The sequence below is a fragment of the Aquarana catesbeiana genome, linkage group LG06 (assembly GCF_042186555.1).
Source record: "Aquarana catesbeiana isolate 2022-GZ linkage group LG06, ASM4218655v1, whole genome shotgun sequence".
Lineage (NCBI taxonomy): Eukaryota > Metazoa > Chordata > Amphibia > Anura > Ranidae > Aquarana > Aquarana catesbeiana.
In genome coordinates this window covers 336391999-336413088 of record NC_133329.1, presented here as the reverse complement: position 1 = coordinate 336413088, position 21090 = coordinate 336391999, and the positions used below count along the sequence as shown (strand labels likewise).

At 40.7% G+C, this 21090-nt stretch overlaps 1 protein-coding gene across 1 annotated transcript in view; it reads right to left on the bottom strand.

Annotated features, from left to right (window-relative positions):
• Positions 1-21090, bottom strand: part of LOC141148076 (dynein axonemal heavy chain 11-like) — a 1034097-nt gene that overhangs the window by 296233 nt on the left and 716774 nt on the right. Inside the window, exons 61-62 of the mRNA XM_073635228.1 lie at positions 19194-19427; positions 10090-10236 (exon numbers count right to left, since the gene is read on the bottom strand). Coding sequence (XP_073491329.1) covers positions 10090-10236; positions 19194-19427 — 381 coding nt within the window. The remainder of the gene's footprint in view (positions 1-10089; positions 10237-19193; positions 19428-21090) is intronic.

Sequence of the window (21090 nt, the reverse complement as noted above, 5' to 3'; positions counted from 1 at the left end):
CGATGTTTGGATGGTGGCATTAGATGTGGAGAGTCTGTACAACGCCATACCTCATAACAACGGCATTAAAGTAATTTCTAATTTCTTACAAGAAAGAGGACCCAAATTTGAGGCCTATGGCCACTTTGTCACTGACCTCTTAAACTTTATTTTGACAAAAAATCACTTTATGTTCGGCTCTTCCCACTTCCTCCAGGTACAAGGCGTAGCTATGGGCACCAAGTGTGCGCCATCCTACGCCAATCTGTACCTGGGGGGGTGGGAAAGGGAACTGTTTGGCAACACTGACCTCGCTGATTCCCTGTGCCACGTTGTATCGTGGCACAGGTATATCGACGATGTGATTTTTTTCTGGTCTGGCACTCACGAACATCTTCTGAAATTTGTTGATACCCTTAGAATTAATTCATACAACTTAAAGTTTACAATGGAATGTAGCCAGAGGAGGATTGCCTTCCTGGATCTGGAGATCCAGCTGGATGCAGGGGGCAATCTTTCTTCTGCTTTATATCGCAAGGAAACATCTGGAAATACCATCCTTCATGCCAACAGCGCTCATCCAAAACCACTTCTCAATAGTATTCCATATAGTCAGTATCTTCGTATCAAACGTAATTGCTCCCACGACAAGGACTTCTTTGCAGCCTCTCAGGAGTTATATGAGAGACTGAGAAGAAGAGGATACAGTCATAGGTTGTTGAAACAAGCTTTCAACAAAGTTAAGAAACTCGATAGAAACAAACTAATCTACTCAAAGAAAAACATGGACGATCCTCAACCTGTCCGCGTGATCACTGAATTCTCACAGCATTACAGTGAGGTCAGGGACATTCTCAGAAAGTTCTGGCCTTTACTTACTGCCGACAACACCATCAAAAAATATATCAAATCCGAGCCTCAAATTACCTATCGACGTTCTCCATCACTCAGAGATAAAATCATAACCAGTCATCATGCACCTAAATCTGATCTCACATTAACAACCTTTGGCACATTTCCTTGCGGACATTGTGATATGTGTGATTACATTTATGATGCACGTGAATCCCTGCTACCAAATGGCCAATTGTATAAAATCAAACACAAGGTCACTTGTCAATCCATAGGCATAGTATATCTGGCTACATGTATTTGTGGCAGCTACTATGTCGGAAAAACCAAACGTTCATTTAATGTGCGCATTCGTGACCACATCAAACCTTTGTACAAACACAAGACATCCACTTCCATTAATCGTCACATAGCGGACCATCATTACTTTAATTCCCATGTTGTAAGCTTTACAGCCCTTGAACATGTTCCTGCACATGCTAGAGGCGGTGATATTGACCAAAAACTGTTACAACTAGAAACCAAATGGATACACACCCTGGATGCTACCCGACACCCAGGACTCAATGAATATATCAGCTTTAAGCCATTCTTGTAATATGCTTCTGTTTTGTTATAGAGTTACTTCTATACACAATTATGTAATGTGTTCCTCCCGCCATCAACATTCTCCACATCGAAGGTGGACCCTGATCGATTAGGATATAGCTTGATTTATTGATATCTGACATTGATATATAATGTATATCTCTTATTTACTACACCCACTCTATCATCTGCTATTTTTCTTTTTACTGTTTATTCAAAAACCTCCCCCCTTTTTTTTTGAATTATAATTCTACAGTAATTGATTCATTACCATGTTATATCCATGTATGTATCTTTGCTATTTGCTAGCTGTCATGCCTGTCTTTATAGGACACACGCTCTGGACCTGGTTTATTTTCCCCTTCTATCTATGCCCATGGTGTGCGGGCTACTTTCCACAGGTCCCTAGCTTGTTTCCACCCGCTCCCAGTATTCTTGGGATGTCCTCGGTTGGCCTCGCACGCCCCTGGGTGGTGCCTCCCCCCCCCTCCCCTTTCTTCCATCCCCCTGCCGGGTTGGCAACTGTGACACCCGCATCTAGCTGCTGTGGGGAGCCAGTCGGATGGCATCTGATCTCTTCGGCGCTGCTGCCTGAGCCTCTATGGGTACTGAGGCTGTATTGACACCCGAGGGCATTGCTAATTGCAATTGCCCACCCCGAGCCACGGCATCCTGGGATCGGCTGATCCTTCCTCCTCCAGGGTACTAAACGGCCGTCACCGGCTCTCCAGTACAGCGCTAGTGTCAGTGACGTAAGCCCATACGTCACATGGACACTCCCGCACTGTCTTCTGGACCTTGTAGGCCCACAGACGGTTGCGAGTTGCGCATGCGCAGTGGTCCTTCTGTCTGCTCACACGTGCGGTGACGTCAGACGCCGCACGTGTGTTGGGGGGCATAAGAGCGCCGGCTTCCCAGGCCGTACCAGCGCCCAGGGACCTCTAGGACATGTACTCATCCTCAACATCTTCATCTGGTAGGCTATATACTTTACAAATAGATGGATATCCATATAGATATCTACTGGCCTGTCATCTCATATGTTTTTTTATTTGTCTAGTACCTTAAAAGCAGCAATACAGACAGGTATAACTCCATGCCTATCATCCGATTGATGATTGTACTACTCTTGCTGGTAAGTGTTACCTTATTTTGCAATAGCTCCTATTACTCTTACCTGTTTAATACACCACTGCTGGGCATATTATATGCTTTTGCATCTGAACATCCAATCCTCTTTTGCTCTTAGGTTTTTCACTCATAGGTACTCTACTTTGGACCCGACTTGTGATAAGAAGCAATTGCTACGTCACAAATCTAGTGTGTTCCCATGTCCTATATACACTCTCTCTAAACACTAATTGTAAGTTTTTAGATATACAATTTTTCTACCACATTATGGGTCTATGCCTTTATGTCCCAAATTTGAGGAATCTTTATAATCATTATATCCGTCTCCCCTTCCTTATAGAAAATTAACCTTGCCTGGTCCTCCTCTTTGCCCTCTGCAGCCTCCTAATGTGCCCTGCGCTCGGGTGGCCGCTCCTTGGAGTTTCGTGTGTTCATCCCTGGTAACGTACAGGTAGTTTCCCTCTTCCATCTTGCGGGTTTTCCAACCTAGCGGAGGGTGGTGGGTGGTTGTGTGCTCCCTCTTTTTAGTGGGGTGCGATGTCCGGTGGGTACATCTCAGGCATATGTGTGAGGGTTCATGCATGACAGCCCGCAAATATAACATTACTTTTGCTTATTTTCACTTTTTCGGTTTATAGATGTTAGATTTAATTTGTTACTAACTTTGTTATATTTGGTATTGATTGTGAATATTTTGTTTCATAGATTATATAGTAGCGCTTTCAGACATAAACATCTGTCCCTGAAGAAGCCGTATCCGGCGAAACATGTAGGACTCTCATTATATATGTCTACGGAACTGGCCGCTACACTCTTCTGGCTGATTCCCGTAACATGTCGCTACAATTGTTTTTAATTGTCTGAATTCATATATGCACACCTTTTTGTCTTTTTATGAATTTCCTTAATAAAATGTTTATGTTTTTTATCTAAGTTAGTTTGTGTATTTTTGGCACCGCTATAATCCTTGAAATCCTCCCCCCACTATTAATAAGAGGTTTTGTTTCTCTGCAATCTGTGGCTCTTTTGGAGATTGCTCCTCTCTTCCTGTTTTCCTTTCACAATGGGGTTGATTTACCAAAGAAGTAGAGGATGTTTACTTAAAGTAGAACTATTGCCAATATCCTGCTCTACTCATGATGGCTAGGGTTTGGGCTGAAATGTGCAAGATTATGGGGTATGTTGGTATCTCTAGGTTTTATCTAATTTGGGAGCGGTTGGAGGAGCTTGGAAACCTGCAGGGTTTTACCGGTTGGTATAGCAGTGGTATACTTTATATCTACCAGTTAAACTCTAATGACCATCTTAAATCCTTTAAAGGTTTTTAAGATGAGTTTGGTATCCCTCAATCAAACTGTTTTTGGTACCTCCAGCTTCGCCATGCACTTTATACCCAGGCAGGCTCCACATCCCTCAAGCAGATAAACACCCATTAACTAACCAAATAGCTAACTCTACTGACAAAAAAAGGCCTCATATCCTCGCTATATGTGTCTTTGGTGCAGTGTCTTCATTGTACAATGCAGGTTCATGGCAAAAGGGACTGGTCAACGGATATTCCATCATTGGATGGTGAGAAATGGCAGTCCATTTTGGAACAGGTCCCCTTTGTCTCCATCTCTCCTACTCAACGGTTGTCACAACTTTTTGTTACCCACCGGGTACACAGAACCCTCCTCATGTTGTTTAAATGGCGCTATAGAGAAAACCCAGACTGCCCCAGATGTGGGGGTAATCCAGCTGATCACCTGCATATGTTCTGGATGTGTCCCAAACTCGTACCTTACTGGAACAAAATAATCTCAGTTATGAATCAAGCTTTTCAGGTTTCCCTCCAAAATGACCCTCTGACCTGTATTCTGGGCTTTCTTGATGAAGAATTATTTATTCCTCATGTCAGAACTGCTGTTTCTCGCCTACTGTATCTAGCTTGTAAGTGCATACTGATGAAATGAATTGCGCCTCTTCCTCCTACATTTGAGGAATGGCGCAGCCAAGTGAATACTACCCTACTTAAAGAAAGTCATATACTAAAATCCCGAGGTACCCCCCTTAAATTTAAAAAACAATGGGACCTCCGGTTACAGGTTCCAGGGTTAGCCCCTTTAGACTTGGTCTCTATGCAAATTTTGCAGGGCCTATAATGGCATTTGAGGTATGCGTATATAGGCAACAAGATATTGGCAGATATGTATGGATTATGAAGGACGTAGATAGAGCTGTCAAACAAATTATTCTGATCGTATTAAATTTGGTTTTAGTTTAGGATTGTTTAGTGGCATTGTTTTAGGGCTACATTTTTTGTTTCTCACTGTATACCTTAAACTTAGCAGTAAGATTAACCTGCCCTGTACAAACAATGTGTATGGTACTCATATCTGATGTACAAAGATATGTATATTAATATGGTTTACTGATTCACCTTACTGTTCCACTTACTTGAATATGCAAATAGCTCTGTGCAAGTTGTGAGAAATATCAATGCATTCTTGCAAATTGTGCCCTTCTGCTTATACAATGCCAAATGTTTTGTTTGGTTGTTTGAATGTTTGTAAAAAAATTACAAAACTTTCTAATAAAAAATATTTGAAAAGAAAAAAAAGTAAAACTATAGACAACATTTTCTTTTTCCATTTTGGATAGAGCAAGGGAGGGTTATAACCCCTGTCAGATTTTTATTTAGACATCTGTGTCCCATTGCATAGATTTCACTTCACTTCCTGTCCCATGGCCAAACAGGTGAGAGGAAATCTGTGAAATCTGTTCCCAAGGGAATCTCTTGGGGACCCCCAGATAATCAGAACTAGTGCTCCCCTTGGAACATTTGCTCTCTATTACCTTTCTTGGCACAACCCACAATTCTGGGATATTCTTTTACTTTCACTTTCAATGATAATGGCAAATTTCTTTAACAGGGGCACAGATAGTAATGAAAACTGACAGGTGTTCTGATCTATTCTATCCAAAACTTTAAAAGAAAAGTTTTGCCTTTAGTTATACTTTAACCTCCCTGGCGGTATGATTATTTCGGATTTTAGATGCTGAAAGCGGTACAATTATTTTGCATGGAAATTTGGCGTTTTATATTGTAGGTCTGTAATTCTTAACAATAACACACTTAAATCTGTCCAAACAAGAGTCTAGTAGATATCCCGGGTATGATAAAGTTTGAAACACAAAAACATAAATTATAATATAATAAATAAAAATAAATAATTAAAAAAAAAATTAATAATAAAATAAATTTCCCCACGATTCACTATCGCTCAATTCTGCAAGTGTTCTAATTTACTATCGCTGTTTTCTAGCTGGTCTAAAGCCACTTTTGATGTAAAGGGACACTTTTTGGTTGCTATGGACAATCTCCAGTTTCCAGGCAGAAAGAACAGTATATATAACATAAAACTGCATGCAGGGCATAGGACAAAGCACTGGGGACAAAAGGGATGTGAAATAATTTCATACAGTACTGTAATCTGTAAGATTACAGTACTGTATGTGTTATGATTTTACAATTTTTTGAATTTGCCACAAGGCTCCGCCCCCGTGCATCGCGCTGCTCGCAGGGAACGGAGCCTGGCACGGAGAGGCTTCGGAGGAGGACGGAGCCCGCAGACACAGCGGGGGACATCACAGGATCCCGGGGACAAGGTAAGTAAAGCCACACCAGGATCCTGCAATGTAATCTTGAGTGTGGCTCGGGGTTACCGCTAATGGTCCTGAATTTTAACCCCGAGCCACACTCGAGAAAACCGCCAGGGAGGCTACGATGGCTATATACAGATCGAAATTCGGCCGGTTCAGCAGGAAGCAGATGAATTTCAATCCATGTATGGGCAGTCTGGATGTACTGAAGTTGCTCTATCGATCAACCTCAGTACAACTAGCCTGTCGGGTTTTTTCAGTCGAACACTGCTAGAGGCTATAGCTGCCTATAGAGATCATTGTATTCTGATGGCTGAGAAACCTCCCGCTGTCAGAACACAATTTCTCCACGGGAAAGATTCCCTTTATCAACACTTAATGTATTGATAGAGGAATCTAGCAAGTTCCGAGCAACCAGTGGTTAAAGGTCTCTACAAATGCGGAACAGACAATCCTCGGCCCCCAACTGTTATACACTAGAAAAGGTATTACGTTGCATTGGAAAAAGTCTTTTCCACCCTCTGTTCATTTTTGGAAGCACCTAGTGAACTCCACTTTACCTTTCTACCAAGACACAGTAACAGAGGCTGTCCGAAAATATTCACTAAGACATGGGCAGGCTGGCTTGAGGATCCCTCTACGGTTATAGCCCCAAATGTTCAATGACACCTTCATGTGTGGTTGAGTTAACACTTGATACAACTTACCTCTCTACTTCATTTATTTGAGGTTTCATGCAGAAGGACCATACGGTTAATGTGTACTGAGTGTGTGTAACGATATCACGTACGGGACATGAAAAGCTGTAGCTAGCTGCCATCTTGTGTGGAAGTAGCCATGACAGTTTGACTAACCATGTAACCTTACAGAAAACTCTGAACTCCCTCCTTCCTTGTCTTAGGAATTCAAAGCTTTTTAAGTTCAACAGAAAAGGTTATCTCAACAGAGAAAACAGAACCAGGTTAGGTCAGTAGAAAACATTTGTTGTAAGGGCAGTGTTCAGGCCTGTCGTAAAACTGTCACCCTCCCCATTCAGAGACCTAACAGGCCTCGGCTGTAAATTGTCTGAATACACCTCAGTAGAATAAGTATGAAATTTCAGCATGTTTCATAACTCCTGACTTAGTAATAGCACAGCCATAATCTGGACATATTTAGTTTCCTCAGATAATATGGAACGTTTCAAGTCCAGACACCCCTATGTCAGGTCATATGGGAAACCCCTGGGACCACTTATTCCTCCAAAGCAGGCTATACGTTATAGAGATGGCATGTTTAGACTTGTTTTGAAGGAAATCTCAAGTTGAATAATAATATGGATATTTGGAGTCTGTAAACACTATAGATGCAGATATATGAATATGTATTGCAAAATCTACCTGGGACGTGGTCATGAGTGTAGACACCTCCCAGCAACCAACCCCTAAAACAAGATGACCAGACGATTGGTTACTGGTCACTGTCAACACCCCCTTTGATTTGACAGAAAAGAGGAGATGCCAAGACAATGGGCAGTTCTCCTTTTACCATCCAAGAAGAAACATCTGCCAAGTCGAGAACCGATTACCCAGCTCATCGATCGAACTCTGATCAACCCTCGGACATTAATTGCAAGTATTCTTTCTTCCCAATTCTACCTTATTGCTTTGTGGCTGTATATTGTCTTTATCTTTTGAAACATCTTTTTTCTGTAAATATTTTATTTGCATCAACTTTGACCTTTTCATAATAACCCTTATGTGGAAGAGTGTTAATCTTGTCTCTAAAGCTCTTAATGCAAGCTATAAACGAACCTGCCTCTTGAAGGGTGCTACTGTTGTGGAGTAAGACTCTGAGCAAACCTGTCTGTGGTGGCAGTGTGTGTGGCAGACGCTTATTCTAAAATTATAATTGGTATTGCTAAAATTACGAGTCTCCCCCGGCTCGGTCTTTTAAACGGGGGGTGGTGGCAGTTAAAGGGTTAATTGTGTAATTAGCCCAGTGACAATCACTCTCAGGTTGCTCGCACCTAGATTGTGGTCCCGCAAGCTGGAAAATCTTTGTGCTGGGCGCAGCTGAGAGTGGCATTGTTACGTAAGTGACAGCGTGGTGTGAGGTTGGCCGGTCCTTCGTTGCAAGTTAGCGAGGAGGGCGGGGATCTGACACCCGCGTTCGTCACAGTGTGTATTGTAGTTTATTGCTGCAATGTGAGCCACACACCAGCTCTGTGATATAATTGGGTATACTTTGTTTTACTGTTGCGAGGGCTTAGGCACATGGCTTTTGTATAAGCTTTTGAAAAATCCAATAAAAAAGAAGTTTCAAATAAAACCCATGGCTGAAGGAAAGAAAATTGCATAATGTATGGCCTGCCTTAAGCCGGGTACACACGGGCCGAATGTTGGGAGACAATGGCCGCTTCAGGAAAAAACAGCCCGTGTGTATGTGTGTATGTCGGCCGTGCGTTCGGCTTCTGTCAGATGTGCATGCTGGAGAACCAGCACTCGACTGACACCCGATCAGTGCTCTCAGCCAATGGCAGAGAGTGTTGATCGGAGTGTTGTAGCGGGGGGGAGGGGGCATCCCCCTGTCAGAACAAAACATCTTAGCGGGGGAGATCGCTAAAATAACCTTGCATGGTTAGTACAGCGGCTCTGACCGGAGCTGACAATAGTGTGTATCCGGTTTTAGCAATGTGAATGTTTACTTAGCTTAGTGAATGCGGTGAAGCAGCAAGGTCTTCAGTCATCCAATCATGTGTAGGAAAAAATCCTACCATTGAGACAAGAACTGAGGAGAAATCTTACCCATGGGGTCACAGAGGGTGGGAAATGCTGACAGAATTCATAACTCTTCCTCAAAACTGAAAAATGTCTGAACATACAGTATATCAATGATACCTCCAAGTGCCAAGTGAAGAGCATTAAAAAAAAGTAATTCTAACCAAACCAAAAAAAAAGTAATTCTAACCAAACCAGGTTTTAGTTTTGTGTGAAGTAGATGCACTTTGCTTGTCGTCAGTGCCTAGGACGAGGAGGAAGTGATGCCAGTAGCAATATCTGGTTAATGTCGACAGCATAAAAGCATATAAAAGAACAGTTTTTATACATTTTTTAAAAATAGCAGTTTTTCTGCGTTTTAAACTTTATTTTTGGAAAAAAGTGACATGAAATATTTGTGATCTTTGTTTAACCCTAACATCCAAACTTTAAAATGGTAAAAGGGCGGGAAAAGGTTGTCTTAATTATATAATTGATGGGGGAACACCACAGTACATATCCTCTCCCAATTTTGATATTCTACAAGCCTTTTGCCTTTCATTGATGTGGTAAGATATTCATAGAACAAGCTCACTTTCACTAGGATTCTGGATAGGGATGAGGATCCTGATTCATTACTGATCAGGGTGGAGAAGCAGAATTTATACAGAATGCCAAAAAGCTGAAGCAGAAAGCTGATTTGCTTAACTCATTGTCTCGCTGTGCAGCATTCAAAAGGTGTGTAAATCATATCACTGGCTAAACAGAATTAAATCTTTCAAAAGATAAAGTAAATGCATATGGATTTTACTTAGATAATTCACTGTCGGTCTGGAGTTTCACAGTAACTTTTTTTTTCCCCGGATCTAACACTAGGTATACACAGAGTTTTTTCGTTTAACCAGTGGGTTGAACAAGAAAAAAAATTCACAGAATCTCCCCTGCTGTGCTGTTCAATACTGATTGCGGGGCCCCCCCACCATCAGAATACACTGATCCAATGCTGGTCTTCCAGCAGGATTGTTCAACAGAAGCCGGTCTAAGAACCGAGGGGTACACAAGTACTGAAATTTGACAAGTTCCTGCAGAACCCCCCCCCCCGTATTTTTTATACATGTATACCTTGCTTTACTAAGTGGAGATCCTAGTTATATACCTTTTGTTCCTCTGCATCTGCCACAGATTTCTCCTGATTTAGTTTTTCTGTCTGCTGGCCAATCTTGTCGATAAGTGCTTCTGTATCTCTGTTCCTCTGATGAAGTTCTACTTCCTGTATGGCAAGTTTGGACTTCAGATCTTCCACCTGCATCATTACAACAGAGACTTGGTTAATTAAGTTTTAAGACAATATTTTCAATTATAACAAAATTGGTTATAGCTTAAAGAATAAACGTTGCCTTGGGCTTCATTGTAAACGTGGGTAATTACATTGTTCCTCTGGAGAATGTGTAATTATCTCTCTGTATTTATCGAAATGCTGGCTTGAAGGCAGTCAAAATGAATTGTTGGCTTCTGATTTGCATATAAAAGGTTTCATTCCTTTCTGTAAAATTCTAAATAAATTCTTTTAGAATGCTGGCAGAGTATAACTGACAGTGTGTGACAATATCAATGTACAACTTATAATTGCTTTCTAAAGTTGTCTTGTGTCTATATATTATCCTTTTGAAATCCTTAGAAAGGCATTATGCATATACTTTACTGCACAGTACTGCCGCCTATTAAACACACTAGCCTCCTGTTTAGCCATTGCAGTCACTTTATCTTTTGATAGCACTATTTAGTAATTTCATCCTCAGAAGCATTTTAACTACTTGTTTCATCCCCTTCTAGCCCAGGCCAATTTTCGGCTTTCAGTGCTGTCGCCCTTTCCTGTACTTTTTCCACAGCAGGACTGGCCTTTGAAGTATGTGAGCTGAGGCAGAGGGGGGCGCCAAAGCTCAAGTGGCACTGCTCGCTCACTGCCTCCCTGGGCATGGCACACTGTGACGCCCAGGATCGGCCCTGCTGTGGGTGTGTTGGAAGGGGAGGGTGTCCATGCCAACAGGGGGCGATCCGCCCAGGGTGCCACACATTGGGGGGTGTCATCCTGGCGTGTCCGTCCTCCCTTCCCTTGGTCCTCCTCCTCCAGCGGCTGCTGAAACAAAGTTCTGCCTCCAAGGAAGGCTCCAGTGATAGGCAGAACACTGATCCAATGCCGGCAAATTGAATTAGTGTGACGTGTATTATAGGAGCCGGTCTAGGAGGCAGGACCTTGTTACAGCAGCCGCTAGAGGAGGAGGACCGAGGGAGGGAAGGACAGGCGCACCGGGATATTCAAATCCAAGATCTTCGACACAGCGGGAGATCGCCTCTGCGGGTTATCCATCCAGACACTAATGAGGCTGCATTGCTAGGCACTCGTAAGGCTGCATTGCTGGGCACTGGTGAGGCTACATTGATGGGCACTGATAGGCTGCATTTGATGGGCACTGGTAAGGCTGCATTGCTGGGCACTGGTAAGGCAGCATTTGATGGGCACTGGTAAGGCTGGATTTGCTGGGCACTGGTAAGGCTGAATTTGCTGGGCACTGATGAGGCTGCATTTGCTGGGCACTGGTAAGGCTGCATTGATGGGCACTGGTAAGGCCGCATTGATGGACACAGGTAAGGCCACATTGCTGGCCACTGGTAAGGCCGCATTGCTGGGCTCTGGTACCTAGATACCAAGTAATTGTGCTGCAAGTTTGAAAATGACTTGCTAAGCTCTTGCTAGACTTCACAAGTTTGTTGCACGATTGCAGAAAGTCTGCATTGCATGACTCCAGATCAACTTTCTGCAAACATTCTGCAAGCCTGCTGCAAGTTCTGGTTCAGTTATGTTGTGTAACTGTGGCTGAATTTTCATCATTGCTCCCTGCTGTGTGTAAGGTTTTTCTTCAATTGGTGCTGGGGCATGGTGTGCAAAGAGGTGAGTGGTATTCATGAGATCTGATATGGAGTTTAGAGAGGTAGAAATCAAGGAGTGACTAACCCTAATATCCCATTGGTGGAGCACAATTTGGAATGTTTTATTTGTCCTTGTTTATATGTTAGCAGCTCACCTTAAACAAAGACCACAACAGGTCTAGTGGCACTTTTAGGAAAGGAGAGTGGAGTGAAATGTGATTTTCCATAAAGGATCCATATATTCAAGCCTTATCAGACCAGCTGTGGATTTCGATCCAGGCGAGGAGAGGAGATTGGAACGTGAGCTGCCATTAAGGATTTATATACCAAAGCGCCACTAGACCTGTTGTGGTCTTTGTTCAAAGTGAGCTACTAGGGCGCACTCCTAGTGGATGCCTGGATGGTGGGAACAATTGTGTTCACAACTTTCAAGAACTGTTTTTTGAGCACGAGATCTTCACATCTCCTCGCTTTTTGATGCATATGCACTTTATTATTTGGGACTTATTTTATTTTTTTAATGTAAAATCAGATGAATACCTGCTTTTGATTCGAGCACTTTTATCACTGTTTCACATATTATCGCATATTATTTTATTTTTTTTTATATATTAGGGATAGTCATTTATGCATATTTGTCCTTTTGCTGTTTAGCTTCTTGAATTAGTGCACTTTATCACTGTTTCACATAGTATCGCATATTATCACATATATTACTGCAATTTTTATTTTGTGGTTTTTTTTTTAATTAGGGATTGGCATTCATGCATATTTGTCTGTTTTTTGATTAGCTTCTTGAATTAGTGCACTTCATCACTGTTTCACATAGTATCGCATATTACTTAATTTTTTTTTTATTGTATCATTTTTATTGTTTTTGAGAATGTTCCTTTTCATATTATAAATGTTCTTTTTTATGTTTTGTTAAATGATCACCCTAATAAAAAAAATAACTAAGATGTAATCCAGTGTTATGTATTGATTTTATTCAAATATTTTAATAAATGTTTTTTATAAAGATCAGTTTTGTCTTAATGCACTATTCGGTGAACTGAGGTACATTTTTTTTTTTTTTTAGGGGAATGGTAAAATATAGGCCAAAAAGCTGAACTAAAAATATTTCAACGAGATCTTTTTTTTTTTTTTTTTTTCTACTTCAGCCACTTTGGCTTAGATTTTGCAATTTTTCTGACAATTCACCTCTCTTCACTTATTAGTGAATAGACCCGATAAAAACGGACACTTGGACAAACAACAAGAAAGAAGATCGAGGGATTAAATAAGATTGCTGCCACTTAAGTACCAGTGAATCGCCAGCATAGATGTGTGTGGCCTATTGCATTAGGGTGCGCACCCCAAAGATCAAATACACATGTGTGTGATATATACATACACATTAACCACTTAAGGACCAGCCTCGTTTTGGATTTTAGATGTTTACATGTTTAACCACTTCCATACAGGGCATTTTCACCCCCTTCCCGCCCAAGCCAATTTTCAGCTTTCAGCACTGTCGCACTTTGAATAACAATTGCGCGGTCATACTACACTGTACCCAAATGAAATGTTTATCATTTTTCCCCACTAATAGAGCTTTCTTTTGGTGGTATTTGATCACCCCTGCGTTTTTTATTTCTTGTGCTATAAACAAAACCAGAGTGACAAGTTTGAAAAAAAACACAATATTTTTTACTTTTTGCTATAATAAGTATCCAAATTTTTTTTTTAAACAAATTTTTTCCTCAGTTTAGGCCAATATGTATTCTTCTACATATTTTTGGTAAAAAATATCGCAATAAGCATATATTTATTGGTTTGCGCAAAAGTTATAACGTCTACAAAATAAGGGGATAGATTTATAGCATTTTTATTATTATTTTTTTTTACTAGTAATGGCGGCGATCTGCGATTTTTATCGTGACTGCGATATTGCGGCGGACACATCGGACAATTTTGACACATTTTTGGGACCATTCACATTTATACAGCGATCTGTGCTATAAAAATGCATTGATTACTGTATAAATGTGACTGGCAATGAAGGGGTTAACCAGGAGAGGGCGCTGTAGGGGTTAATGTGTTGCTAGGGAATGATTCTAACTGTGGGGGGAGGGGATTCACAAGGGGAGGAGACCGATTGGTGTTCCTCTGTACAAGGAACACACCATCGGTCTCCTCCCATCTGACAGGACGTGGATCTGTGTGTTTACACACACAGATCCACAGTCCTGCTCGGTTACCGGGCAATCGCGGGTGCCCGGCGGACATCGCGGCCGCTGGGCATGCGCACCGGGACCCGATCGATGCGGCGGGTGCGCGCCCCCTGGGCTGCCTGGAAGGCTGCGCCGTCATAGGACGGCGGCCCAGAACAACAGCTGCACCGTCCCGCCGTCATATGATGGCGGGTGGGCAGCAAGTGGTTAAAACGGGTTTTTTTGCTAGAAAATTACTTAGAACCCCCAAACATTATATAAGTTTTTTTTTCTAACACCCTAGAGAATAAAATGGCGGTCATTGCAATACTTTTTTTTGCACCGCATTTGCGCAGCGGTCTTATAAGCGCACTTTTTTTGGAAAAAATGCACTTTTTTGAATAAAAAAAGACAACAGTAAAGTTAGCCCAATTTTTTTTATATTGTGAAATATAATGTTACGCCAAGTAAATTGATACCCAACATGTCACGCTTCAAAATTGTGCCCGCTCGTGGAATGGCGTCAAACTTTTACCCTCAAAAATGTAAACATGCCTTGTAATAGAAAAAAGTATGAGAGGACCTCTTAAATATGAGATCTGGGGTCAAAAAGACCTCAGATCTCATATTTACACTAAAATGCAATAAAAAAAAAAAAAAAAAAGTCATTTATAAAAATGACATTGAAAAAAATATGCCTTTAAGAGGCGTGGACGAAAGTGACGTTTTGACGTCGCTTCCGCCCAGCAGTGTCATGGAGACGAGTGGGCCCCATCTTAGCCTCACCCGTCTCCAGACACAGCACTGACAGGACGTGATCGCCTCCGCCGCTACCGACGGCTCTGGTAAGCGGCGGAGGGCACCGGATCACGGCGGGAGGGGGGGGGCCCGCCACCGATAAAAGTAATCTCGCAGCGAATCTGCCGCAGGGACCACTTTATCAGAAAGCCGACCGCCGCACAAAAACGGGGATACCGGGGTTATGGCAGCTAGCTGCTGCCATAACAACGGTATCCGCCGCCAAAGTTTGGACGTACATCATCGTGCAGCGGTCAGCAAGTGGTTCAGACACACACACTCTTATGGTAGAGCCGGTACAGTGAAAGAGAAGTACGGTAGCACTTCATGAATGGCAGAACTGATCAGAGGGAGATATTTCCCATCTCCTTGCCTGCACACAGAGTGATAATGCTAATGCGCTTGGGTTGATTAGGGTGTGCCCAGGCACACCTGGCATACCCCCTGCGCATGCCTATGATCACCAGTTAATTAGCAAGAAAAAAGAAGCAAGCAGCGCAAATCTATAATCCCACAATCTGGTAAAAGTTAACCCACTGCTATTAACCTAATCCCTTACTATACACATGTGAAATGCATTCAATCCAACAATCATGTATAACGATAAACTCTGTGTCATTGCATAAAATAATTCATCTATCATACAAAATGTATTTGTTTCTATGAAACAAACCAAGTGCAAATGCTGTTAAAAAAAAAAGAGCAAAAGAAAAAACTGTGTGCGGACACAGTGAACAAGAAGTGCTTAGTGCAAGAAAATATTATTCATTAGTAAAGTGCATGCATCAAAAATTCATATGCGTTCAAAATATTTGAAGTCCATTTTGCAATCCCGGGAAAAATCCAAGAAAGTGATAATAATAATCTTGGATTTTTCCTGGGATAGCAAAATGGCCGGCAAATATTTTGAACACATGAATTTTTGATGCATGCAGTTTGCTAATGAATAATATTTTCTTGCTCTCTGCATTTTTTGTTCAATATGTCAGCACACAGTTTTTTCTTTTGCACTTTTTTTTTAACAGCATTTGCACTTTAATTACTTGTTTCATAGAAACAAATAATTTTTGTATGATAGATGAACAATTTTATGCAATGACACAGGTTTTATCATTATACATGATTGTTGGATTGAATGTATTTTATACGTGTACAGTCAGGGATTAGGTTAATAACAGAGGGTTCACTGTCACCAGATTGTGTGATTGTAGATTTGGCTGCTTGCTTCCTTTTTCTTGCCAAAAACTCTGGCTATAGACTTGCGGGGCTCTTGCTATAGACTTGCGGGGCTCAAGCTGTAGATTTGCGGGGCTCTTGCTATAGACTTGCGGGGCTCAAGCTGTAGACTTGCGGGGCTCTTGCTGAGACTTGCAGGGCTCTTGCTGTAGACTCACCACTCCAACTTTGCTCTTGCTAGAGACTTGCCATGCAAATTGGCTACAAATTGGAAAAGTGTCAACTAGAGCTTCAAGTGCTCTGCAAGTGCACAACTTGCCAGGGAAGATGTGCAGCAAGTTCACAAGACTTACAATTCAATAGACATGTGCAATTCGTTTAGTTCTGAATTCGTTCTTTAACGAATTTTGACAAATTCGTTAATTCCAAAATTTCCGAATTTTTCAATTTCCGCAAATTTCGAATTTCCTTATTTCCAAAATTTCAGCTTTCCGAATTTCCGAAATTTCGAATTTCTGAAGTTTTGAATTTTCATATTTCGAATTTCCGAATTTTCAAAACTTTGAATTTTTGAATTTCGGAAATTTCGGAAATTTGTAATTTCAGAAATTCAAAATTCAGAAATTGGAAAATTTCGGAAATTCGAATTTGGAAATTAGAGATTTTGGAAATTTGAAAATTCAAAAATTTGGAAATCCGAAAATAAGAATGAAAATCTGAAAATTCAAAAGAATGAAAATCCGAAAATTCGAAAACCCGAAAATCTGAAATAATAACTAACTATTAAATTATAGGTATTGAAATTTCCTTTCAAATTTGGCTGTTAGTGAACGTAACGAGTACGAATTTATCCGAAGTTACCAAAAAACCCGAAATAACGATTGCTATCTAAATGAATGGAACGTAACATTATAATAATAAATAACAATAATAATAATAATAAAACCTTTTTAGTATTATTATTTATTATTATGTTCCATTCCATTTGTTTAGAGGGCATTCGTTATTTCAGATAATTCGTAACTTCAGATAGTTAATAGACATTAGTTATGTTCACAAACAGCCAAATTTGAAAGGAAATTCCAATACACACACATATATATATATATATATATATATATATATATATATATATATATATATATATAATTTAATAGTTAAATCTGAACATTACAAAATTTCTAATTCAGAAATTCGAAAATTCGTAAATTTGAAAATCGGAATTTTCAGATTTCCGAATTTTCAGATTTCTGAATTTTCAGATTTCCGAACTTCAAAATTTTTGAAAAAAGCAAAAGACACGAATGAAAGAAAAACGAAGAATTTTTTTGTCAGTGCACATGTCTACAATTCAATACTGCCACAAATGTGTGGAAAGTTATCCTTGCTATATGGGTAAGGCCTCATTTAATGGGCACTGGTAAGGCTGCATTTGATGGGCACTGATCAGGCTGCATTTGATGGGCACTGCCAAGGCTGCATTTGATGGGCACTGGTAAGACTGCAATGATGGGCACCGGTAAGGCTGCATTTGATGGGCACTGAACAGGCTGCATTTGATGGGCACTGGTAAGGCTGCATTGTATGGCACTGATCAGGCTGCATTGATGGGCACTGAGGAGTGAGTGGCCCGGGGCCTGGGCCTCACTTTGCACAATTAATACAGGCAGCCTGAGGAGAGGGGCCGGCACACTCAGCACTCCCGGCCCCACTCCTTTGCACAGACCAACACATGTGTGCGGACACCTTGGGGCAGGAGGGGCCCACATATCGGAGCCTGCATAGAAATATAGTGCAGGAGGGCCTCCCAGACCTCAGAAAGACCCTGCATAGAGACATAGTGCAGAAGGGGCCCCCAGTTATTGCAACTTGTTTTAGAAATTCCCTATGAGGGAACCATTATTACACATCGTGGTGTTTTTTTTGTTTTTTTTGTTAGTATAGCATACAGGTTAAATTATTTTTTTGTTACATCTGTTCTATATTTATTTGTTTAATGCATGTGAATTTTGGAGATGTCCTTGTAAACTGGCACTTTACAATAAATGTTGCACTTTATTTGTTAAAAAAAGAAGTAGGTAATATATATATATATATATATATATATATATATATATATATATATATACACATGCACACATATATATACACACACACACACACACTTTTTTATTTTTGGGGTGGGGGAGGGGGAACTTGGTTGAGTTCCCACACTTTTTTTCCCAGGGCATAACCCCTGTGTGTTGGGGTGCCATGAATAACATTTAACGTGCATGGCACTAATGTTACTGGAAAACACATGGTGTGAACAGACCCACAGACTATGGCTGCAGCTGCAATTTTAAACATGTTTCTCCTTTGTAAATGTCGGTGCGTTTGCTTTCTGTACATAACAGAAATCTGCCCCTTCACAGGCAGGATTGGGGCACCCCAGGCATGTTATTTAAAAGAATTGGTAGTTTTCTTTGTTTCACTTTAAGCATTTAAAAAATCATTGCTGCTGGCCAAATGAAATGTTAATGTTTTGCAGTGGTATATGTAGTTACCCCACCCCCTTGCCTCTTCGCCCAGAAAATAGAAATATATATATATATATATATATATATATATATATATATATATATATATATATATATATATATAAAAATATATATCACTTATATAGCGCAAGACTTGCCTAGGGTGCAAACTAGTCTAGCACCAGCCCTGGCTGCACCAGATTTTCAAATCTCCAGCTTTAGGAAATCAACCCCATTCTCAACCAGGATTCCATATATGGAACATAAGGGTTCCCCTAATGTTTTTATTTTGCACATAGTTGGAAGATTAACACAGTTTTACCTTATTTACTAAGCTAGGTAAACCTTTGGAAAGTGAACATTCAATTTGCTAATTGAACAATCCCTGTCCCATTGATACTAAGCAACAACAATAATTTAGTAATATGTATTGGTTCAAGTGAAATGGGAATGGGTCCACTTTGATACTAATGCTACTTAGGGAGAGAGAGAGAGAGAGAGAGAGAGAGAGAGGGAGGGAGAGGGAGAGGGAGAGGGAGAGGGAGAGAGAGAGAGAGAGAGAGAGAGAGAGAGAGAGAGAGAGAGAGAGAGAGAGAGAGAGAGATTAAAACATCATTATATGATCACATCAGTAATGTTAGAGTTACCTGAAAAGCTGTTGTTTGCAATTTTTGTAATCCATTCTCCAGTCTCTCTATCTTCTGCAGCAGCTCTCCTCTTTTCTTTCCCAGAAGATTCCAGTACAATTTAATAAGCTCCAGGAAGCTCTTTGGAGTCGTGTAGTTGTAATGCTTTTCATTCTGCTGATACTTGACGCTGACTTCATTTACACTTGTATGTGCAAATGTTATGAACTGGCTAATGGAATTTTTTACTTGAGGCTGGAAGAATAACGGAAAGGTTACACACTCTATGTTACTGCATTAGCGGGTAACAATAAAATAATGATATACTTCCTGACAGTATGTATTTCATAATGGAAATTAACAAGAAAAATGAAAAAAGGACCACCTGAATTCTAACATTTATATTCAGTCCTCAGGGAGGTTTACATTGTAATGGAGCAAATGAAGTTGGCAATAAAGGATTAAGCTTGCCTTTTTACATTTTCTGACTAGCATTTTTTCTGTGGATTCCTCATTTAATCAGTTATATTTAATCATCTTTTGTAATATTTTCATGAATGTTCACTGTGCGGTGTTCTTCTCGTACTTCCCATGTTCGATCTGGTTGGCAGCCATATTTACATACATTTTCCCCGAGCTATCTGTAGAGGAACTGCAGCTGGACATCATACTACCCAGAATGTCACTGCTTGTCTTGCACAGTGCATCTCCCAACAGCCGCGGGGAAAGGCACAGCATTTTCCATTTCATTTGTCATTATACAAACTATACAAAATAGTGTTTTAGGGTAATATCAAGTTTACTCTAGGTGCTGCAATTCTGAATAATTATCAGCACACCCAGGCAGCATGCTCATTTTAATAAACCCTTATATAAACACCTCGAAGTTACACATGGTAATAAATATAACAAATGAGATTATTATTCCCCCCACCATTCCTCCTCTGCTTGATAATGCAAGTGATGGTGGAAGGAGTTCTGCAGAGCTAACACGTCATTACTTTTCACTGTGTTAGCTTTTGCATCTCCCACAGGGAACTACAGTCCCCATGACTCCTTATGCCTTCTATCATGCTCAGTCTATTTTACATAACACACGCCCATCTGTCAATCAATAGCTGGGTGTGTGTTATGTGAAAGAGAGTCAGCGCAATCCGAGGTATGTGACTGCCAGTGCTGCCGCAGTAATGCTCTCAGAGAAAGGTAGAATAGACGGGAGCAGGCTATATCGAGATTGGTGATAGTAGGCGGAACATAGGTGGGACATAGTTGGGAGTAGGCGGATCATATGTGGGAGATAGGCGGGAATGGGCGGGTCCTTGTGGGACAATCGTGAGGGGGTGGGAGGAACCTTGGCGGGATTTCTGTGTTGATTGAGATACCAGGGCTTTTCACTGATGAAAGAGCAACTACCCCAATGATGTAATGATGGCATGTTGTAGTCTGTACAAAGTGGCATAACGTAAAAGGGGACAATGGAGGCATTTAGAAACAGAGGAAGCAGCGTTGTCTTCTGATTACAAGAAGTGAACATGAGAGCTTTCAGCTGCAGGGGGAAACAGTAAATAGGTGAATACTGTTACTTGCAAAACAACTACCCAGATAGCAAGCAATTGGGCTGCAAGTTTGAAAATGATGTGCTAAGCTATTGCTAGGCTTGGCATGCATCACAAATTTGTTGCAAAATTGCAGCAAGTCCGCATTACATGACTCCAGATCCAGATCCAATGTTATTGCATTTTGTCTTTGCCACTTTTTTCTAGTGACACTGAGTGCCACATATTTATTGTTATGTATCTTTTATTCATATCCTCATATGTTTACATAGAAGTCCTTGTTGGAATGTATTTTATGATTGAATACAAATTATATTTATTGAGCTATGTGCCTATAAATGTAAACTTATGAACTTATGTAT